General features: G+C 34.9%; 3 protein-coding genes across 3 annotated transcripts; 2 read left to right on the forward strand and 1 right to left on the reverse strand.

Annotated features, from left to right (window-relative positions):
* LOC114717207 (mitochondrial import inner membrane translocase subunit TIM17-2-like) lies at positions 1–1,091 on the forward strand. The gene has a single exon (XM_028902308.1). It carries the CDS (start codon positions 185–187, stop codon positions 860–862), a length of 678 nt encoding a protein of 225 aa, XP_028758141.1. The 5' UTR covers positions 1–184; the 3' UTR covers positions 863–1,091.
* Positions 1,092–6,053: 4,962 nt separating this feature from the next.
* Positions 6,054–13,732, forward strand: LOC114717219 (protein ESMERALDA 1). The gene is made up of 10 exons (XM_028902317.1): positions 6,054–6,521; positions 7,930–7,999; positions 8,676–8,743; positions 8,871–8,959; positions 9,630–9,827; positions 10,451–10,655; positions 10,756–10,923; positions 11,163–11,330; positions 11,411–11,601; positions 12,877–13,732. Exons 1-10 carry the CDS (start codon positions 6,150–6,152, stop codon positions 13,037–13,039), a joined length of 1,692 nt encoding a protein of 563 aa, XP_028758150.1. The 5' UTR covers positions 6,054–6,149; the 3' UTR covers positions 13,040–13,732.
* A 5,300-nt stretch (positions 13,733–19,032) lies between these two features.
* LOC114717179 (WUSCHEL-related homeobox 6-like) lies at positions 19,033–21,461 on the reverse strand. The gene is made up of 4 exons (XM_028902277.1): positions 21,197–21,461; positions 20,674–21,024; positions 20,348–20,424; positions 19,033–19,449 (listed from the first exon to the last, which is right to left on the reverse strand). The coding sequence occupies exons 1-4, from the start codon at positions 21,459–21,461 to the stop codon at positions 19,033–19,035; spliced, it is 1,110 nt and encodes a 369-aa protein (XP_028758110.1).
* Positions 21,462–21,838: the final 377 nt, after the last annotated feature.

Below are 21,838 nucleotides of genomic sequence, written 5' to 3' on the forward strand. Positions count from 1 at the left end.
CGCCAACATTGCTTCCTCCCTTTCTCGTGCTCCTCTCTCCTCTTCTCCTCTTCTCATAAACACGGAAAAGGAGGCAGGCGATCACATTCCATAGCAATCACTCTCCCCTTTCTATAATTTTCTGTTCGATTTCCCTTTTCCTTCTATATCGACTGAAACCCTCAATTGCTTCGTCTTCCATCCCATGGGAACCCCAGAGACTTCTCGCGAACCCTGCCCCGATCGCATTCTCGATGACATCGGCGGCGCATTCGGCATGGGAGCTGTTGGCGGCTCCGCCTTCCATTTCCTCAAAGGTCTCTACAACTCTCCCAAGGGTTCTCGGCTTGTCGGCGGCTCGCAAGCTGTTCGCCTCAACGCACCTCGTGTTGGCGGCAGTTTCGCTGTGTGGGGTGGCTTGTTTTCCACGTTCGACTGTACCATGGTTTACTTGCGTCAGAAGGAGGATCCGTGGAACTCCATCATCGCCGGGGCTGCCACTGGCGGCTTCCTCTCCATGCGCCAAGGGCTTGGAGCTTCGGCTCGATCTGCGGCTTTTGGTGGCGTCTTGTTGGCTATGATTGAAGGAGCAGGGATCATGCTCAACAAGTTCCTCAGTGCACAGCAACAGATGCCTATAATAATCGATGAACCCATGCCTGCTGGATACCCTGTTAATGGATTACCTGGCCAAAGCTTGCCTCAAGGGGTAATGCAGCCCTCAAATGTGCCTTCTGATTCGGGTTCGGATTCGGGCAAATCTTGGTTTGGCGGGTGGTTTGGTGGAGACAAAAAGGATGAGCCTCCTACGCGTGGAGGAAGCGAGACCAAAGTTTTGGAGAGTTTTGACGCGCCGCCAGTGCCGAACTTTGAATACAAGTGAGGTGGTTATTCAGGCAGTGTTTTGTGGCTAGTGAGTATTTAGGAGTAATTGCATATGTTGCAGGTGTTTCGTTTTGAACTTTGCCCAGGAATTTGATTGTAGTCACTTAAATCTACGGCTTTGTAATATAGTGGTAATTTTGGAACTCTTTGTGTGTTAGGCTCCACATTTTTGTCCAAAATTGATTATTTCCCAATTGAAATTTCGGCATGCTTCCAGTTATATATCATCATTTGATCGCAGATCACCTTTTCCTGGAAAAACTATATGCTTGCAGGTTTATAAGTAGTTCAGCGTCAGTATGTGAAATTGTTGGTGTTGTTTTCTGTAACCCCCAGTACCAAGAGGAGGGACGGGGCAGGGCATTTGTTTTGGGTACGAAATGTCACGGGTTGACAACCTGACATCCTTATCCCTAAGTATTACGTATGAAGCTCTCCGGAAAAATGGTGGTTCAATAAGAGATCTTTTTCCCTTTCTGGAAGATACTGGAGCGCATGATTGAAATTGATCAGCTGAAATTGATTATTGGTAAGAGTACATGTGACCTTCCGGCAAACCTGTTGGAGGCTAATGCTTGGTGTCATACATATCCTTGCATGCTGTAAATGTATTGCTTTTTTGAAGTCTTCTGCGTTTAATGTGTTGTATGTTTAAATAATTACAGTATTTGAATGTATTATTTGGTGGGTATTACTAGGCCACAGCTATTTGCCTAAGAAACATCGTCAAATCCTCTGATACTGCCATAAGCATTATCTAGCTAAGCACTGATCACTGACGATTATTAGATTTTTTAATGATTTAGTCAGTTAACTAGGTCAGTGCAGGTACATGTCTAAATCACTTATACTTTACATCCTAGATCCTAATAATAATAAGTGATGATTGGCTTTGGACTTAGTATATCTCTAGGAGGAGCAAGCAAGAACTTCGGCGTTAACCTTGCGTCTCTAGTTGTCTTTTAGGTTTACTTGTAATGTAATTCTTTCTCAATTCTAACATGTGACGTAAAGTGATCATAAGTCGTTGTTATGTAATGTTTTCAAGCAGCTAAAAGTTTATGTGTGCTGAAGAGAGAGCATAAGTATCTGGATTAGGGGTTTCATCATGGATTCTGCTGCCGCAGTTTTCATTTTTCTGAGCGGTTCCTCTATTCTTTTATTTACTTCATCTTATGGCCTCTAATATCTATTCCCTTTAACTTAGATGTTGGGATTTAGTTCTTTAGATGCTCAAAATTGATGGTGATGGGCGTGTTGATCAGAGTTATCTTGTTTTACCATTCGCTTAAGATTCGCTTGTGCAGAAATGTCTGAAGGAAAGAAGTAAAAGATGCACCTACATGGAAACATGCTAGTTTATAGAAGACTTTATTTCTGAATTTATATCTTGTTATTTTATACGTCATCGCATCTTACTTTATACATATCCATTTGACTTCTCTGATTTCTTACCCTTGATTGTGTTGCTGTGGATTTCGCCGCAATGGCCTTTAATTGTTTGCAGTTGCCGGGTGGCGGGTCCTCTATTTGTTCTTTCCTTCAAAGACTCCACTTATATTGTAGCAATACACTTCTAGGTGCAAGAGTCGACTCTCAGGTCGAGTTATACTATTGCTTTTCTTCTCATTACTCTGCATGCTTCAAATTATTATTTTGACAAAGCATTAACCTTCTAGTGCTACTTAGTATTGAGAATTAAAAATTATATAGTAGTGGAGGATTTGAAATCATCTGTATTTGTTTCGTTCGACTTCGTTATTTAACCCGAAACGTCCTTGTCTTTTTAGGGGTGCAACTATGTGTGCCGCTAGTCGTAGGGAATGTTTTGTTTCTTATTTGAGGGAACAACCCTTGAGGATCCATGAGATGTGATATTGACAATAAAATGTCACGTTTCTAAGCATTATGAATTATCAATCTTATCCAACGAGAATAAATGAGGAAAAGTGTAGGAAACCAAAAGAGTACTTAAGAATTTAGGCTTTTGTTTATATTTTATTGTCTGTTTTTCATTTGGTTAACAGCAGTTGGCCTTTTTCACTCTAAGTCAAATGATAATCCGACTCTCTTTTCTTTTCGGTGTTATTTTTTAAGATCTTCCTGAAAAACTCATCCGTTTGTATGTTATTAATTATAGTTATTTTTTCCCTTTATGGTTTTCTTTATTTATGCTGATAAGAGTGATCACGTCTTAAAGTTTGATTATGATCAGAATGATTTACCCCTGATTCATCCAAAAGAGAGCCAACAAGACCATATAAAATCGTATAGCTAAATGATAACTAGCATTATATTGCAAAGGAAGCTAATTATTTTTCGTTAATCATATTAAAATAAATTTTGTACCTATTTCTAAGAAATAACTTATATTTAAAAGTAGTTAGCACAAATTTTTTTTTATAATTTTCAAAAGTAAACTATAAGTTGTTTCTTGTATTTATTTTGTGCGAATTATGTACGAGTGTTCCGTGTAAGTGTCCATTTTTCTTTTAGTTTCTTTCCGGGGAGATTAATCGTTGAATGTAGAGATCGATTTGAAGGATGTTGTACTACCTCTGGTCAATAAGTAATATAAGAGTTATTTTTTACTTTTGATTTGGTCATAAATATAAGATCCCAATCCTCTTTACTTTTTATATTTATCTACTCTTTTGGTCCTTAATATAAGACATATTTAACTAATTTGATTAAATTAAGGAAGTTAGGTAAGTTAGTTAATTATAAGAAATATGACATGTTTTTCTTAAAACACTATAATCATTTTTCTTAATATCTTCTTTCCCTCTTCTACTTGATTATGGTTGAGGAAGTATCTATAGAGGTAATTTAAAGACCATAATCAAGTAAAAGAGGAAGGGAGAATATTAAGGAAGATGATTATAGTGTTTTAAAAAAAATATATCATATTTTTTATAATTAACTAACTTATCTAATTTTTTTAATATAATAAAATTAGTTAAATAGATTTTATATTAAAAATAATAGGAGTATTAAATTATTTGAAGTTTAAAAGGGTCATCCGGAGACCTTCGCCTTCCCTCAGAAAGCAGGCGGATGAGTTTGATGCTAGTGGAGACTTTGGCTATGGTTTCTGAAATAGTCTGATGGTAGGATCCCACTTCTTTGCCGTTTTGATTCTCTTTTACGGTTGGTTTGTTATCTGAACTTTATGTTCTTTCTGTACTTCTTCTCCCCTTTTGCAGTTAACGTTTCATCTTTCTGCCGGGGGAAAAAATATTTACATGTCACTCCCTCATGTCTTTAATATAAGAGCTGATAAATCTTTGTAATAGTTAAATATATTAAAAAATTTATCGAATTATGGTTTTAATAATACATACGATTAGTAAAAATATTTTTTAAAAAATAACACTTACTTTATTATAAATAACTAACTTAACTAGTTTTCTTAATCTATTTAAATTAATCAACTAGCTTTTATATTAAAGATTCGGGATAGCACATAGATATATGATACTCCTTCTACTCCTTAATATAAAACCTAATTAATTAATTTAAGATAAATTAATAAAGTCAAATAAATTAGTTAATTATAATAAATATGATATGATTTTTTAAAATATCAGATTATATCTTAGTCTCTGAGTTAAGTAAATTAATTGAAAGAAAAATATTTATTTCAATTCTTATTATAAATCTCAAACAATTAATTTATATATAACAAAAAATTAATTAAAAGTAATAAATATACTAGAAAATATATATTAATTATGAACAAACAAGGGGTTGGTGAAGACGGTGAATGCGTACTTTAGTTTATTTGAAATAAATTTATATTGGATTAAATACTTGGAAAAAATTTTATTTCGCGAAGAAATGATTACAAACACTCTAGAAATCAAAATGATGGTGAAGTCAGATCCTGCGCCGCCTCTGGAGGGTGGCTTTCGCTGTCTGTCTCCTTCTTCCTTCCATTTTTTGTGCCCTCGGAAGATTTCTCCAGAAGCGGTCATTTTCACTGCTTCATCGGGCCTGTGAATTTGAAGTTATTTTCAGGTAAATATGAACACGTTGAAAACACACGGTGAATAAACTTGCGCAACAAGATGGTTTGCCGCCATACAAGCTTTTCATCTTGATGTGGTTCATCCGTAACCGATGATTCCTTGGGTGAAAACGACAGCGTTAGGTGAAGTCTCTGTTTCACCATGTAAAACACATAACTGGTTTGGATTGACTTACAAAATTTTGACCACGTATTTATTTTATATTTTTTAAATTATGATTGAAAAACTATTTAAGATTCATTTGAAATGACTTATAAATAATTTTTTAATTGTGGTTTATAAAATACGATGTGTGTATATGAGATGAGTTTTACCTCGATTCACATAAAACGTATTTATAAATGTTTTTGAATATGATTTCAACCAGACACTTATAAGCCATTACAAATGACCCTAAACTCTGGTATGGATTTGAGTAAAAATTTTAAAATAAAGGAAAAAAGGTTGCAAAATTAACAAGAAAACTAGCAAATTAGGCAGCATTTGGTACATTGCAAATTTCTTAAAAACATGTCTTTAATATAGTTTTAAAAAAATGATTATTACTCTTCCGATTCTTAATATAGGACTCAATTGTTAATTTGGTTTTGGTTCTAAATATAAGTCTCATTTTTCATATTTATCATTTTTTTCTAAATTACCATATGGATACTCCTTCAACTATAATCAAGTAGAAGAAGGAGATGAGGTATTATTAAGAAAGATGATTATGGTGTTTTAGGAAAAATGTGTTACTTTTCTTAAATTAACTAACTTACCTAATCTTTTTAACCTAATCAAATTAGTTAAATGAGTCTTATATTAAAAATCAGAGGAGTATCTCTGGTTCTAAGATCTTATTTGAAAATTATAAATGAGTTCTCATCATGCCCAGCCGCACAAGTATTATAATTGTTGCTCCTTCTAGAGTTTTAGTTGTGAATTCCACGTAGGGCCCAGAAAAACCTGCCAAGCTAGCCAACTGGCGAACCGAACCCATTTCCGTCTCCGTCATGGGCCAAAGCACGTGCACGCTCTTCTCCTCCAGCTCGCTCTCTCTCTTACTCTCTCTGTCCTAGCGCAAAGTTCTCTCTCCTTCCTCGTCATTCATCCCAATTGCCCCCTACAAAAGTTGCCATTTTGTCTGTCTGGTTGTCTCCTTCTCACTCCCTCTGGATTTTTCTTAAATCTTCAGAGAGGTTCTGGGCGATGATGGATGCGTCTTCGTACATGCACTGGTTGTGAGTTCCTGTGATGTAGATAGTTTGATCCCAAATGCACCCCCTCAATCGGCTACCCAGCAGTGGCCACTCCACTCCGTCGTCGCCTCAGTCGCCGCTCCGGTCTCCCAGGCTACGTCGCGGTCAGTCCAAGACCCGACGGTTCTCTCCCGTTCAGCCGGCTGGTAGGACTGCTGCCCAGCGACTCTCTTGGCTCTTTCTTTCCTTCCTACTTCGGCGCCAGGGCCTCTTCCTTTTTGCTCCTCTTATTTACATCTCCGGCATGCTCCTCTACATGGGCACAGCCTCGTTCGACGTCGTTCCGGTCATCAAGCACCGCCCTGCTCCTGGGTCTGTGTACCGGAGCCCACAGCTGTATGCGAAGCTGCGCCTTGAGATGGATGCTGATAATTCCTCTGTTGATGCGGTTGGTATTGTGGCAGATTTGCTTGGTTGCATTTCTCTTTTCAAATGGCTCTGAATTCTAACTCAGAAGTAGTATTTGTTTTGATACTTCAATTTTTGAATTTCGATCACTTTCTGTAGTCCAATTTGGGTTTCTTTTCTTTCTTTCCTTTACTCTGGTTTCTTTTGAATTCTGAAGATTCATGGGGCTTTCTTGTGATTCTGTCGATCTACTGATTCGGATCTCATTACATGTATTGCATTGTCCCAGCTTGTTCGGAAAGTTTATGAATTAAGAATGGAAAGGCTTGCAATATACTCTAGTTTTGCATCTTTTTATATTTCAAATGTTTGTATTTAAACTTAGCTTTAATCTTGCGATGCATCTGGACTTTTACATAATGTTGACGTATTTTTTATTCGACTCTTGCTGATTTACTTAAGGAAGAGCAATTTTTTACCTCTTTGATGCATTTCTAGACAACTTCGTTCAGTCTGAATCCATTTGCTAGACATCTGACGGAAGCAAAATGACCAGTCGATTTGACCGTTGAGCTTGAGCTGGATAATAACATATTTCTGATCGAGGAAAATGATGTCATCTCGCTTCCAATGGAAAAAGTGTTTACAAAGTGAAATGGATTACTGTGAGGTGTTGTAGCCCTTGCTACTCGTATTTGGTGTAATGGGGATCCAAATTAATAAGTGACAATTATTTTTGGTATTGTGTATTGTCCAGCTTGTTGTTGGAGGAAGTGGCACATCAAAAAGATTGTACAGTTTAGTTGGGAAGTGGCAATATTCTGGTTGCTGCTTTGTCGTGAGCTTACTTGCTAATCCCTTTGCCCTTCTAACAAGGATTCCCTTGAGGCATGGAGAGTTGATGTCATTGTAATATTAGTGAAATGAAGAAACAGAACCTCTCTTTGATAATAAGAACATATTGAAAACTCAGGATATCTCTTTTTAGCTGTTAAGAACGCAGGACCTATATTTTCACTTCGAAAATGTTTCATGTGTGATATCACACATTTTCACTGCGTTGGTTTACGTACTTAAAGTTGATTCACACTTCTGACATCTGAACATTCAGGACTACATTGTTTATGTGCTCATGTAAGGGTACTATGATTTTTGGTAACTGTCATCCTCTGGCTACATAGGTTTTATCATCTGTTCGACTTTCTTTTCTTACTCTCTTAGATCTATATCCTACATATAATATAAAATCTCTTGGAAGTCGTACTATTCATAAAATATGAATAGTACAACTCATCTCAGATTGCATGAAAAGCATGGGCCCACAATCTAATTTTCAGTTAAATTCATATTTATTACTGTTGTTAATACTCTTCATGCTTCTGAGCACCACTTTGCTTTCCTGTCATATTTGTCATGTTTCTTGACATAGGTGGTTTAATTTATTTCAGATATCAACAATATGGAAGAATTCCTACAAAGGTGGTTTGTGGAAGCCATGTGTCAACAAATCTTCAGAAGGTACAGTATAATATAATTTGAATTGATACGCAGCTGGACTTTGTGGCATACTAGTGTCAGCAACTGTTTTCTCGTCTGGAAATGGTGGGGGCTTGGGGACATATGCTGTTTCTTGTTAGCTTTGTTGCTTTGTCTTAGTCAAACAAGATGCAGTGATTACACAAATACGGGTTCAAATAAAATCTAAGCTTGTCTGTTTATTTTATCTTGGAGTGCATGAAGCAGCTTCGTGTTGCTAATTCCCTTGTTGCATTCCTCTCTTGCTTCTTTTTGCATGGAAGGTAGTATTACACTGGGTGCCTTTTAACATTTTTCCTTTTTCCTGATGGCCCTGTGCTCGAGAAACATGATACTTGTGCCCCGTTGGACGACGAGGGGAGTATGATGCAACAAACAAATAAGGAGCTGATGATTTTAGCATTCATTGTCTTTGATGACCTAGAATCCTATTCTACCCCATTTTATCTTTTTAGGCTATCTTGATTTTTATCTGCACCAGTTTCCTCCTGCTAATTGGATCATCAATTATTTCATACGGTGGATTGCTTTTGAATAATACACCCCTCATAGATCAAGTTTTAGTATTTATGTTTTTAATATTAGAAAGTATGAGTATATACTCTGCCAACATTTGGTGGTTTTTGAACTTGGTTTACATTTCCCATATCGTTGATAGGCCTCCCAGAATCAAATGGTATCATATATATAGAGGCCAATGGTGGCTTGAATCAACAAAGGACATCGGTCAGTTTCATTTTTCTGTGCGTCTCTTGTTTCATACATAAATAGTTACTGTAGTTTGCCCTGAAGATTGCTTGAGATAGCACTACTCTTGACTGTTATTTTCATGAATGTTGTCAATGCTTCATAGATATGCAATGCTGTTGCAGTGGCTGGCTATCTGAATGCTACACTTCTGATCCCAAACTTCCACTATCACAGCATATGGAAAGATCCTAGGTTTGTCTTCTTTTCCATCTTTCAATTTTGTTTTATTTTTGGACTAGAAAGTCTAGAAATTGACGCTGGCATAGCTATTCACCAATATTACTTTTGAAAACAATGGTTTTTTGTGTGTTATACTATTGTCATTTTGGTTTGCTTATTAATCTTGAATTGGTCGTTCTAGTTTACAAAATGAAGTTCGTTGGACAAGAATGACTTAGATTGAGGTTGGAATGTAGGATCCTTCTTATTTTGGACTGCATTTACTTTATTCTTCATTTCACCTTTCCTTTTTTATTTTTGTTGTCACTTTTATAAAATTGGCTTGGATCATTTTGTTACTCCAATGTTCAGTACCATTGATCTTTCTCTCGTTCTCTTTGTTATTTTTTCCAACTAAAGCTGAGATAAATTCTTCTTTTTTTGAATGCAGACTTGATTTCTCTTTTAGAAACAATAAGTTTCACCATTGATGTTGAAGGTTTTAGTGGTATATGCACTTGGCAGCATTTTCCCTTTGGTTTCGGTTGTATATGCATTTGCTTAATTAGCAGCTCATATTGTATTTAAATAACAATTCCTTTATATTAATGCTGATAGTTACCAAAGTTTTCCCCTCAAGCAGAATAAACTGATTATCCGTATCAAAAAAACAAGAATAAACTGATTATGTTTGTGTGTTCAGCAAATTTAGGGACATTTATGATGAAGAATACTTTGTCAATACCTTGAAAAATGATGTTCGGGTGGTCAATAAGATTCCTGAGTACCTGATGGAAAGATTTGGCAGCAACCTCTCAAACATTTACAATTTCAGGATAAAGGCGTGGTCTTCTATCGGGTACTACAGAGACACAGTACTCCCAAAGTTACTTGAAGAAAAGTGAGTATAGGATCACTGTGTGAAGAATCTCTAATTATAGCTTATAGTAGCATGACCTGTAACTGTCAAATGATGCAAATGGCCAATGCTTCTTTTTGGTTAGCCTTTAGAAAAAAACATTAACATTTCTTTGCCTTCTAACTGAATAAACTTTGGAAAAGTAGGTAATAGGTAATTTTACATTGGAAAGTAGAAGAATTATCAAAAGATATCTTTACATTATGGCGTGTTATAATTTATGTTTAGAGGTTATGTAAAAGACCATTTCAACTTAGAAACTTGAGCTGTTAAGTGAAGGACTGTGAATAGCTTTATTGTACCCTCTAACACTGCCCCTCAGCAAAAGCCCTTTGGACTTGAGGTGTTGACAAACTATTGAGCCGCCACATTTGTGTTGAAACATAATTTGTTTTAAACAAAGTGAGGCGAATGAGGGGCAACAAAGTTTGAACTCTTGGTCACTTGGTCTTGGAGGATTTGATACCATGCAAAGCTGGTTTCAATTTAAAAGCCTAAATAGTGAAATGAGTTCCCACGAATAGCTTGATAAACTTTAAAATTCAAAGAGGGGAAAACTATTATGTCCGGTGTTTTTAAGAAGTTTCTCTATTAAAACCATGCAGGGTCATAAGGATTTCTCCTTTTGCAAATAGATTGTCATTTGATGCTCCTCCAGCTGTCCAGCGACTTAGATGCTTAGCAAATTATGCGGCTTTACGGTTTTCTAGTCCTATATTAACTCTAGGTGAATCTTTGGTCACAAGGATGAGAGAACGCAGTGGAGCAAATGGTGGCAAATATGTCTCCATACATCTTCGTTTTGAAGAGGTTAGATTTAAGCAGATATGAATATTTTGTTTCTCTAATTGTGAAACATTGTATCTTAAATTTTTATTGCAACTGTTGGCCCATGTATTATCATGTGCAGGATATGGTTGCTTTCTCATGTTGTGTTTTTGATGGGGGGAAGCAAGAAAAAAATGACATGGATGCAGCAAGAGAAAGAGGTTGGAAAGGGAAATTTACAAAACCTGGACGAGTTATACGTCCCGGAGTTAACAGGATTAATGGGAAGTGTCCCCTCACTCCTTTAGAGGTGATAGTCTTCTTGAATCTCTTTTGGTCTTCATCTGCAAGATTAGAAGGAATATTTAAGTGACTCTTCATCGTGGAAGTTTTTAGTTTTGCTAGGATTTTCAAAGCTTAGTGGAAGTCTCTTTTTTGTTTCATCACTGTCATGTCCCTAGTCCCTACTGTTCTTGTCCTGATGGCAAATTTTAATTATTTTTCCCTTGAACTTTGCCATTCAAAATTATCGTTGATGTGTTTCTCCAGGTGGGATTGATGCTTAGGGGCATGGGTTTCTCTAAGAACACATCTATCTTTTTGGCATCTGGAAAGATATATAATGCTGAGAAAAATATGGCTCCGCTACTGGAAATGTTTCCCAATTTGCAGACAAAGGAATCCTTGGCATCTGAAGAGGAGCTTGCTCCATTTGAGGTACACTTTTCTACTTTGGCGCAGCTTCCCACATTCAGTTGATTAACGGCTGTGATTTTGACTTGAGTTACTTCTTCTAGAACTATTCTTCCAGGATGGCTGCTATAGACTACACTGTTTGTCTTCATAGTGAGGTGTTTGTCACCACTCAAGGTGGCAACTTTCCTCATTTTCTAGTGGGCCACCGAAGATACTTATATGGTGGACATGCTAAGACAATTAAGCCTGATAAGCGCAAGTTAGCATTATTTTTTGATAATCCCAATATTGGGTATGTATCATGTTACTTCACTGTTATTTCTCTTTTGTTCAGTTTTATGCAGCAGGAGTAGTTGATACATGAGACTACAAATTTAGCTTTTTTATTTTCTTTGAACATAATCAACAACAGTAATAAACAGAGATTGCATGAAGCATTAATATTTCACTTACTAGAGGCATGCTTATTGAACTCAAGGAAACATACATGATACATCATAGCTTAGGTTGTGACATCCGCCATAAAGTTAGCACATTCATTTCCTTCCCTATGCAAAGGATTGAATGATAAAACCCAATCAATCCCTTGCTAGTAACTACTTGGCTTCCTCTATACTCTTTTTGGTCCCATTTGTAAGTCATTTTCAACATTTTTCTCCAGAATTAAAGAAAACCTTGAAACTCTGTCTTAAAAGGTTTCCTACTTTCCTACATCAACATTGCATAAAGATTGAAAAACCAAAGAAAATTGTAACAAATAATCAATGTGGTGCCTTATATTAAGGACCATAATACCCTCTTTTCAAGTGTCTTATAAATAAGACCGGAGGGAGTAAATTTCTATATAATGATGTCGAGATTTATCAGAATTGGTAATAGTGTTTATAGCTTCTGCACAGTCACTGAACACATTCACACGTCTTCAACATTGGTTCCAGCAAAGTTCCAGACTATTCCCTCAATTCATGCTACAGTTGATGGACAATGAAGAATTCTGCATCCAATGCCTCCCCACGAGGCTGATTCTGCAATCTTCACAGAAGCATGCTGTGAATGGTCATTATTTCTGAAGCTGACAATAGGATAAGATGGATTTGAAACACGATAATTCAATTAAAATAGTTTTTTTTTAGGGGTGGGGAGAAGGATTAGAGGCATCCTGTATGCTTATTGAACTTGAGGAAGCATACGCTTCCAAAACCTCTGAAGAGTTTGACCACTGAGGGACCATGCCTATCTAGGCCATCAACAAATATCCCACATAGAAAATATTGGTCCACACAAAGAATAACAAGGGGACACATGGGGAGCTGAGATAGCCTCATCTGTACAAAATTATGAATGCAAGAGTCTTGTCAGTAGCAATAAATTTTATTGATCGGAGTGTATTAAGTTTGCCTAGTTTTTTTATCACTTTCAGGACAGCACCTCATGCTAATTAAAATAGTCAAAGAAATGATTCTGATGAATTCCAGTTTGTTAATGTTCTTATGAAAAGATAACAGTTGTTTAATCCTTGTAGAAACTAGAAATTCTGAAGAGTTCCTTCTCTATGATTAATTTCCAGATGGAAGACTCTCAAACGTCAACTGCTGAGCATGAGGTCGCATAGTGATTCCAAGGGGTTTGAGCTAAAAAGACCTAATGATTCAATATATAGCTTTCCATGCCCACACTGCATGTGCCGTGCAAATAGAACTGATCAGTCTAGATCTTCAAGAGCAAATTGAATTAGAAACTTGATGGCTACCTCTTCGCCATAACCTTGTCAGAATGCGTTGTTGACGAGCATCTTTTTCTGGTGCTATGGTTATTTCAATTTTTATATCTTCCCTTCCCCTCTGGTGAGAGGGTAAACAGAATTTTCAGGTGACCAGAGGATTTTGTTGACGGTCGCATGGGTCTAATTATTGCTTGGGATTGGATTTGAAGGGAGTGGCATCATTTTTTTTATGTGATGCCGACTATCAACAGATTGGAACTTGTTCCTTCGCAGGAAGCACTCCCACAACATTTGATTGAAGATTGTTTCATGTTTGAATGAATCAGCAGCTACTGTATCTAACAAGCTGTGAAATGACAAACGTACTTCACACCCTGACTGTACATTAGTTGGAGTTAGCCCCGGATAGTTTCGTTTACATTGCTTTTATTTTCAAATTGATTTTTAGTTTTTTTTTCAATTGATTTCAAAATTAGGGTTTCATTGTCAGATGTATAAACTTTGTATCTCAGCTCCATTTGTTATTCTTTTACATTGTTTCCCCATTATTTTAGTGAAGAAATAGTTAAATGTAATTAATTCATTTGTCTTGCGTTACAGGCAAATGCATAAGCTCTATAGATTTCTAGATTTATGGTTGGACGTGACACCTGAGGGTTCTTATCTTGAGTTCAGAATCTGGAAATACATCTTATTTCTCACATAAATACATCTTATTTCTTATATAGTGATAAAGCCCAATTTTTATGTATTTTATCCTATATTAATCTAAAATTTAAATGATAATTTTGAGTTTAAATGGATTTTTATGTATTATCAGATTGATTGGTTGATTTTTGGAATTTTCATAAAAATAGAGATTTTGGATTAAAAATATAAATATTTTGTGGTTTCCTATTTTCAGCTTAGAATTAATATTTTCTATTTTTTTGAAAACACGTCTCATGTTTTTAGGAAGATTGATTTTTGAAAAGTTTTGTGATTTCTTGTCTAATTTTTATGCATATCTAATATTTAATTTTAATATAGATTATATTCTATTAAGATATAATATACATTAATAGATGCATTTAAATTCTTGTAGGACAAGAAAGAGCATATAAGAAATTCAACAGTCTAAGATTATTTTTTAGAATTCAAGCACAATCCAAAAGCTAATATCAAATGGGTAAATTAACTACTAATGGGCTTAAGCTTTAGATCTAAAAGAATTTTCTTTTCTTCCCATTAAAATATTCCTCTCACCAGGGAACGAAAAATCTCTTCCTTCACCAATCCCTCTAGACACGCTTTGCCTCATATTTTCCATCATTCCATAGTCACCAAAAAGGAACAACACGTTCTTTGATTCCTCATCATCCTCTCTCACCATCATCAATTCACATCCTCTGCTTTCTTACTACACGTACAAAAAGTCATTATTCATCATCATCCATTCAACTAATTCCCTTCCTTAGACACACACCTACACCACCCTTCATCATTCACAAGTCATCATGACCGTGAGTTTCATGGAGCTTGGAGGGAAGATCATTTTGATGGCAGCTTGAGCTTGTTTGGGAGACAACTTGGGAGGAGGATGAAGAAGACTTGAGCCTTGGGCTAGCACTTGAAGAAGGGAATGATATTCCATTTATCTTTTTAATTCAAGGACTTAAAATTATTTAGTTTTAAATAATTTTGAGTTGTATTTTTGTGAGACAATTTAGTTCGAAATTGTTATTTTTATTCTTGGATTAGATTAATATTTGGATTTTATTTGTATTGAAATACTTATTGGAATTTGTATTTATGAACCTTTGCATTGTTAATTTAATTTATAATTGAGTTTTCATTATGGATTTAATTATCAATGTGGTTTGAATTGCAAATTTGGGTTCTTTTACCTCTTGATTGTTTAATTGAGTTGGTAAATTATCTAGTTCTTTGATTAGATAATTTTAAGCATAATTTTCAGAATTAATTAGAATTATTTTCATTGGTTTTAATGAGTTTAATTAACCAACCTTATATCGTTATGGGTTCTCTAATGGTTTAAGGGTTTTTGAAATTGAGGATTCCTTTTGTTTCAAGTAGGTAATTAAACTTATTAATTCCACTCTCTTATCACTTTTCTTGGGTTTAATTAATTGATTTAGGTTATGAAGGTTAAATCCATGTGACTTATAAGTTGTTCCCTCTATCGTACCTGAAGAGAAACCTCTCACTTTTACTTGTTAATTTTCCCTCTCTAGTTAATTTTCTTTATTTATCATTTTAATTTTTCCTTCTGAAAAAAAATCCTCCCAAAAATTGCATTTGCAGTCATCTAGTTTAATTTAATTTTCATATAGATTTTTAGGACATTTGCATTTTGCATTTAGAATTAAAATTTTACATTTTAGTTTAGGTCTATTTTACTATATTTTTCATCTAAATTTTTACCTAAAGAAACCCATAACTTGCTCCTTAAAAGTAATAACCTAGGTTGATTTTAAACTACAAATTAATTGGGACTTAGATTAATTGAGTGCTTTAACAACAAAGGCATCATCACAGAGTCAATTGGTTTAGGTAATATGTTAAATTATTGTTTTCCCTCCAAAATAACATGGAAAGCATTTTTTTAAAAAATGCACAGGTACTGTTTTGTTGTTTAAACAATAGAAATAAGCTGATTTCATGGAACGTATACAATGTGTTGTTATATGCATAACAATGTCTTAATCAGGTGGATATTACATGGTTATATATATTCGAGTCATTACTTATGTGGCTTACAAAATAGCAATTCATTTTGTTTTCTGGGAATATTGTCAGCTTTTTGGCTTTGGCGGACGGTAACTTTGAACCAGAGAATTTTCGTTAGGTTGTTTTAGAAATGCACCCAACATTCTTGTTTTAGGTTGACATTTCTCCTATTCAGTTACTCCCCTCCTTTTAAATGTTTATGTTTTGAAGTATCATGATAAAAAAAAAAAATAGCACGTAAGGTTAAACCCAATAAAGAACTACTCCTCCGGTCTTTAATATAGGACCCAATTATTGAGTTGGTTTTGATCCTAAATATAAGATCCATTTCTCATATTTATCAATTTTTTCTAAATTACCCTTATGGATACTCCATCAACCATAATCAAATAGAAGAGGGAGATAGGGTATTAAGAAAGATGATTATGGTGTTTTAGGAAAAATGTGTCACATTTCTTATAATTAACCAACTTACCTAACTTCCTTAATCTAATCAAATTAGTTAAATGGGTCTTATATTAAGGACCGGAGGAGTATTATAAAATTGTTGTCATAATGAATAATACTTTGAAGATACAAATATTAAGAAATACCACATCCTCCTTTAACAAGAATACCATATCCTTTTTGATCATCACAAGGCTTTGTGATCACACTACGTACGTACTCATTATATATGTGTTTGTCATCGCACTACGTAGCTCAAGAAGTGGAAGTGGGCAAGCGGCTAAAATGGTATAGTGAGTCCCTAAATTTGTAGAAAATGAATTATTCTAATACTCAACTTTTCAGGTCAAACTCTTTCTCAGCACTTCACCATCCTTTTCACAGCTCTTTGCTATCATTAACTTCGCAGCTTCTCAGCATTCTTATTCACATTCATCCCTTACCGTATCGTGCGTTCACAGCTCATCGGTATTACTATTCATCACACTCATTAGTGTACTGCGTAGAACGTTTCACCTTTTATTTCTTATATTTCTCACATTTTATTTAGCTCCTTATATAGCTTAGTTTCCTTTTCAGTATGTCCTTATAATCTATAGTTTCTCAGTGATGTATATGACTCCTTCACATCAAGTTTTATTTCTTCCATGCTCAGATTTTCCACTCTCATCCCAAATCACATTTGTTTGATTAGAAGTCAGATTTAATTCTTGTATTAGGTATATATAGCTGCAATCCACGAGGAGACAAAGCCCGTATATAGTTAGTTGGTGATGAGGCTACTTGGAATTGTGATTCATCCGCTCGGGGGTTTGATTGATATATAAGTACACCCCCCCCGTTAATTAATTTTGCTTTTTTTTTCTCTAATAGAACAAAATATATATATAAGGAGTTTATTTATTTGTACGTGACTTGAAGATAAGGGAAACTATCTACTACTCATAACTCAAGTTTGAAACGGATTATGTATATAACAGACAAAATTTATAAAAATGCATACCTTCACGTCTTCAACTATTTGAAGATTTGAGAAATTATATGCCTGCTTAAATAATTTTTTTCTTGGTGAATTGCCTGCTTAAATATTTGTAAGCCAAATTCCGAAAGGATTATCTATAAAACACTCATCGATTGAATCAAAAAAAAAAAATGGATGTGAATTTTAGAGAGAGCCACTGGGTCAATGGTGCGCACCAAGATAAAAAGTTGAGCAGAGGTTTATATGTAATAATTATGAATGTTTATTAATTAGTCTGAGGATGTCGTCCTGTGTCGGCGCCATGTCTGTGTGTTGGTACACTCATTTTGCTGTCCTGCATTGACTCTCTCTGCTTGAGGCATTGTTTGCAGATGTTTCAGCGATGAGATGAGAAAAGTTTCCTGTTCCTGCCATTCTCAGCTTTGCAAAATCGTACACAGATCTTATCCCTTTCAATATTCAATCATTTTTCAGCTTCATTAAAGCCTTCCATTTTCCTCATTTTGTCGGTCTGCTTAAAGTCTTAAACAACAACTTACGGTTACTTTTCCATGAATTAATTAACAGTTCATATAATTTTTAGTTCCTTAAATTTGCATGAAGTATTGATTTTACTCCATTAAGTTCCAAATCATGAGTTTTGGCCCCTCATTGAGCAAAATGGTACAACTTTCTATTAAATTATAGGAACTAACATAGATGGAGAGAAATTAGAAACAAAACCTATAATTTGAAATTTAAGGGACCAAAACCAAAATGAGGATAAATTTAAGAGATCAAAAATTGTATTAACCCATTAATTAAATAAACTATTCTATTATTTTAGAAAATCTGCCTAGCTAGGAGATTTTGGTCTATGTGAGATAGGGGTGGTAATACAGGCCAACCCGTGGATTGCAGGTTGGCCCGTGACAGTTTAGGTTAGGCGGTGCGGGTTAAAAAAGTCCTATGTAATGGGGGGTTAGCTTTTAGCCAACCCTAACCCACCATGGTGAGTTGACGGCTTGGCCTGCCAACCCGCCAGCTATTATTTTCTTCTTCTTCTTTTTTTCATTTTTTCATTTTTTAAATATTTTTTCTTATACAATATAAAAAATATAATAAAATTTTTTATCTTTCCTTCAAATACTTAATTAAAAACACCAAATAAATAAATAAATGGTATAAGTATTTTTTAATTTTTTAGATAAAATATAAAATATAATTAATAATATACATATAATAATTAATAAAATTTAAAAAATACAAAAAAAAAAATAAATGCATATTAGCCCGCCAATCGGTTGTGGATTAAATGGTACGGTTGAAAAGCTTTGTTTATTAGTAAATTAACTTTTAGCCAACCCTAACCTATCATTTTTAGTAGCTTGACGGGTTCAACTTATATTATTTTTAGAACTCATTCTTTCTCTTTCATCCTCTTTAACAGAATTTGGCATGTCTATGAATAGGAAAAGCTGTCATAATTTTGCTTCTTTTCAGTATCTAAAATATCAGCTATTTAAATAGTAACTGGATGCACCACGCACGCATGATACTAAGTTAATGAGTCGCACTCCTCAAACTTGTACATAATACATCTTGATATATACGCAATTTATAATTTTATATATGATCCTTTTTATCTTAAATTTAATTAATATATATATATGCATCCTAGAGCATCTAATTAAAACCCATAAATATTACATTGGCAAGTAATATTAATATAGGGATACACCTACGCAGCATTCTTAAAAAAATTGATACTTTCGAACTCGAAGATGTGAACCTGATAGACTAAAACATGTCTCATAGCACGCAACATTTGGATATAACAACTATATGCCAACTATATTCCTTCAGTTTCGTAAGGGAAGGAACTCAAAAAACTGATTGGAAGTGATTTCAGAGTCCATGGAAGCATTGAAGGAACAGAATTTCTCTTTCCTTCTTTCAGTGACACAAAGGCCCTCATCTTCATCTGATCGCTCAAGAGGAAACAGCTCAAGGGTTCTGTCATCTGCAACTTCTTCTTCTTCTTCAGCAGAACGATCATAATTTGTAGGGTTTGAATTTTGTGTATGATGAGTTGTAGTTGAAGTGGTAATGCTTTTGATGAGATGCTTGGAATTTGAAAGGAAGCAAGACATATCTCCAATTTGGCACTTAGCTTCTTGGCTTTTCTCTCTCTTGATTCTCAAAATCCGTGTCTCTCTCTCCTCCCTTTGAGTCCTTCTATAAGCTCCTCTTTCTGCTCTATTCAGCGGATCAGAGACCTGCAAATTTCAGATGGTGTTGAGATTCATAATATGAATTGTAGCTAATAGTGGTGTGGGACTATTTTTGGGTTGAAGGATTAAATCTTGATTATTAGTACTAACAAGTAACAACATAAAAAATTAATTAAAATCTTAATAGATTGGGAATATTTAAGACTGATATTATACTGCTTAATCTATTCAGTCCAACGATTTGTATATGAAATAGCTTAGATAGATATATAATGACAAAATGAAAATTAATCTTCTGCATCTTAAAATATATTGGAAAGTGATATGAAGTATGCAAGGTTGAAATCTCTTCAATTTATGCTTCTCTAACTGCACAATCTGCAATAATCAAAGAATGTATTTGTTATTTAAACCGTATTGTTAGTTTCTAAACAAATTTATAAAATCTCATGTTTGCTTTGGAAAAAAAGAACATCAAAGGTGTATCTATTGAATATTTTGAACTAACTAATAATCATAAATAAACGCGTATGCAAAGTGTAAACATGTGTATAATACATTTTTTTGACAAGAAAGGGAGGATTCACTTACATATAATTTACATGTGTCATAAATAATACCCATGTGGTTTAACTCTTAATTTATGCATGATAGATGGAGACCAAACCTAGTTTACCCAGAATCTCTTTTACTGTATTTCTTGCTTTTTCATATTCCTAAAATGTGCTTTGTGGCCTGACATTTTTCATTGACTTTGGGAAGCAAATAATTGGATGCTATTATTATCGTCCTTTAGAATCGATTTTAGGGCATCTCTCTCTCTCTCTCTATATATATATATTTTTTGCCAACCTATATATATGTTTGTATATATATGAGTAATATATGGCTATCTATATATGTACCAAACACAAAGCCAAAAGATAATATGTACAGTACAGACCTCTGCAAGTGCACTGCAGTTTGAAGAAGATGACCACTTCTTTGTCTCTTTAACTTCATAACTTGTCCCTCTCAATCCTGAACACAATGTCCAGACAAATCAAATCTCTACTTCAAATCTTTCCTCCCACAAAATCTAATCATTAAAATATTTATATGTAACACTATAATATCTCTCTCTCTCCGTATAAAGTTGCAGCATCAGGGTTTCAGTGAACTGATATCTTAAACTTACACTACTCATCAACTTTAACGCAATCTTGTAAACTAAACTCATCACTAGGACAATTAAAAGCTTATGTATATATGCCTAACTAACTGTTATACCTTGAAGAACGTGTAGGGGTGATAGGTTTTGTGAGGTTAATCCCATAGCGCACATATGATGATCTTTTTCTTGCAGAGCAGAAGGAGAAGAAGGGGGAGGAGAGATTTCCATGTCGGCGCAACGACGACGTTTCTGGCGCTCTCTTGCTTTGTGGTTCTGGAACCAGTAGAAGACATTCTTGGCTTCGATCTTGCCAAAACGACGTAGCTGCGAAGCTATTACCTGGATTTGTTGAGCCGTTGGCGTCTTAGTTCCTTGTCTGTAAACTTGCTCAAGGTATAGCAGTTGCGCAGGTGTTGGACTCCACCTTGATGAGCTGCTTGTAATACCTGCTTCTTCTCCAACGTAACCTGTAATTAATTACGTGGTTGGATCGACAAGAACCAAAAGAGAAATGAAATGAGAAAGATCAATACATACTATTAACGTAAGAAAGAGTCCATAAAAAGAAGTTAGGAATTTAAGAAAGAAAAAGTGAGGTTTTACCGAGATGGTAAATATTGAAGGAGAAAAGATTGGTACAGTGGGCACAGAGAGAATAAGGATTATTTGGAGTTATTTCTGGAGCTGATGATGGAGAAATAATGGTGGGATTTGGAGTGCAGTAAGAGTGAAGCTTGAATGCACCGAGTGAATCAGACATACTGAAAAATATGATCAGCACTTTCAAGCTTTGATTATATAGTTGAGGAAAATGGGTCAGTGAATCAGAGGTTTGGGTTTGAAGCTTGAGGAGGAAGTAGTGTGTAATAGAGAGAGGCTTATGGTAAGGAGGAACAAGCCACATGCGTACATATATATATATATATATATAGAGAGAGAGAGAGAGAGAGAGAGAGAGTTAATTGATTAGTTGACTATTGTATCCCATTAAAAATCAGCGGGAGAGAAGTATAGGTGATGAATTTTTGTGTTTGGAGAAGTCGTTATATTTTACTTAAAATAGATGCATCGTCTTAACCTGGATAGGTTCCATATATCAAGTATGTGCGTATGTGTATACAAAATTTTAGGAGGAAGATCGAATCAGTAATAGACATGTGAAATATATATACCGGCCTACATGTAGAGAAAGAAAGAAAACAGAAAAAAAAAGAAGGTATAATTGTATTTTTTAATTTTTGTCCAATAAAAAAGAACGTATTTTTCTGAGATCAACGAATG

The sequence above is a fragment of the Neltuma alba genome, unplaced genomic scaffold (genome assembly GCF_004799145.2).
Source record: "Neltuma alba isolate B1F8T4 unplaced genomic scaffold, ASM479914v2 tig00002128_pilon, whole genome shotgun sequence".
Taxonomy (NCBI): Eukaryota; Viridiplantae; Streptophyta; class Magnoliopsida; order Fabales; family Fabaceae; genus Neltuma; species Neltuma alba.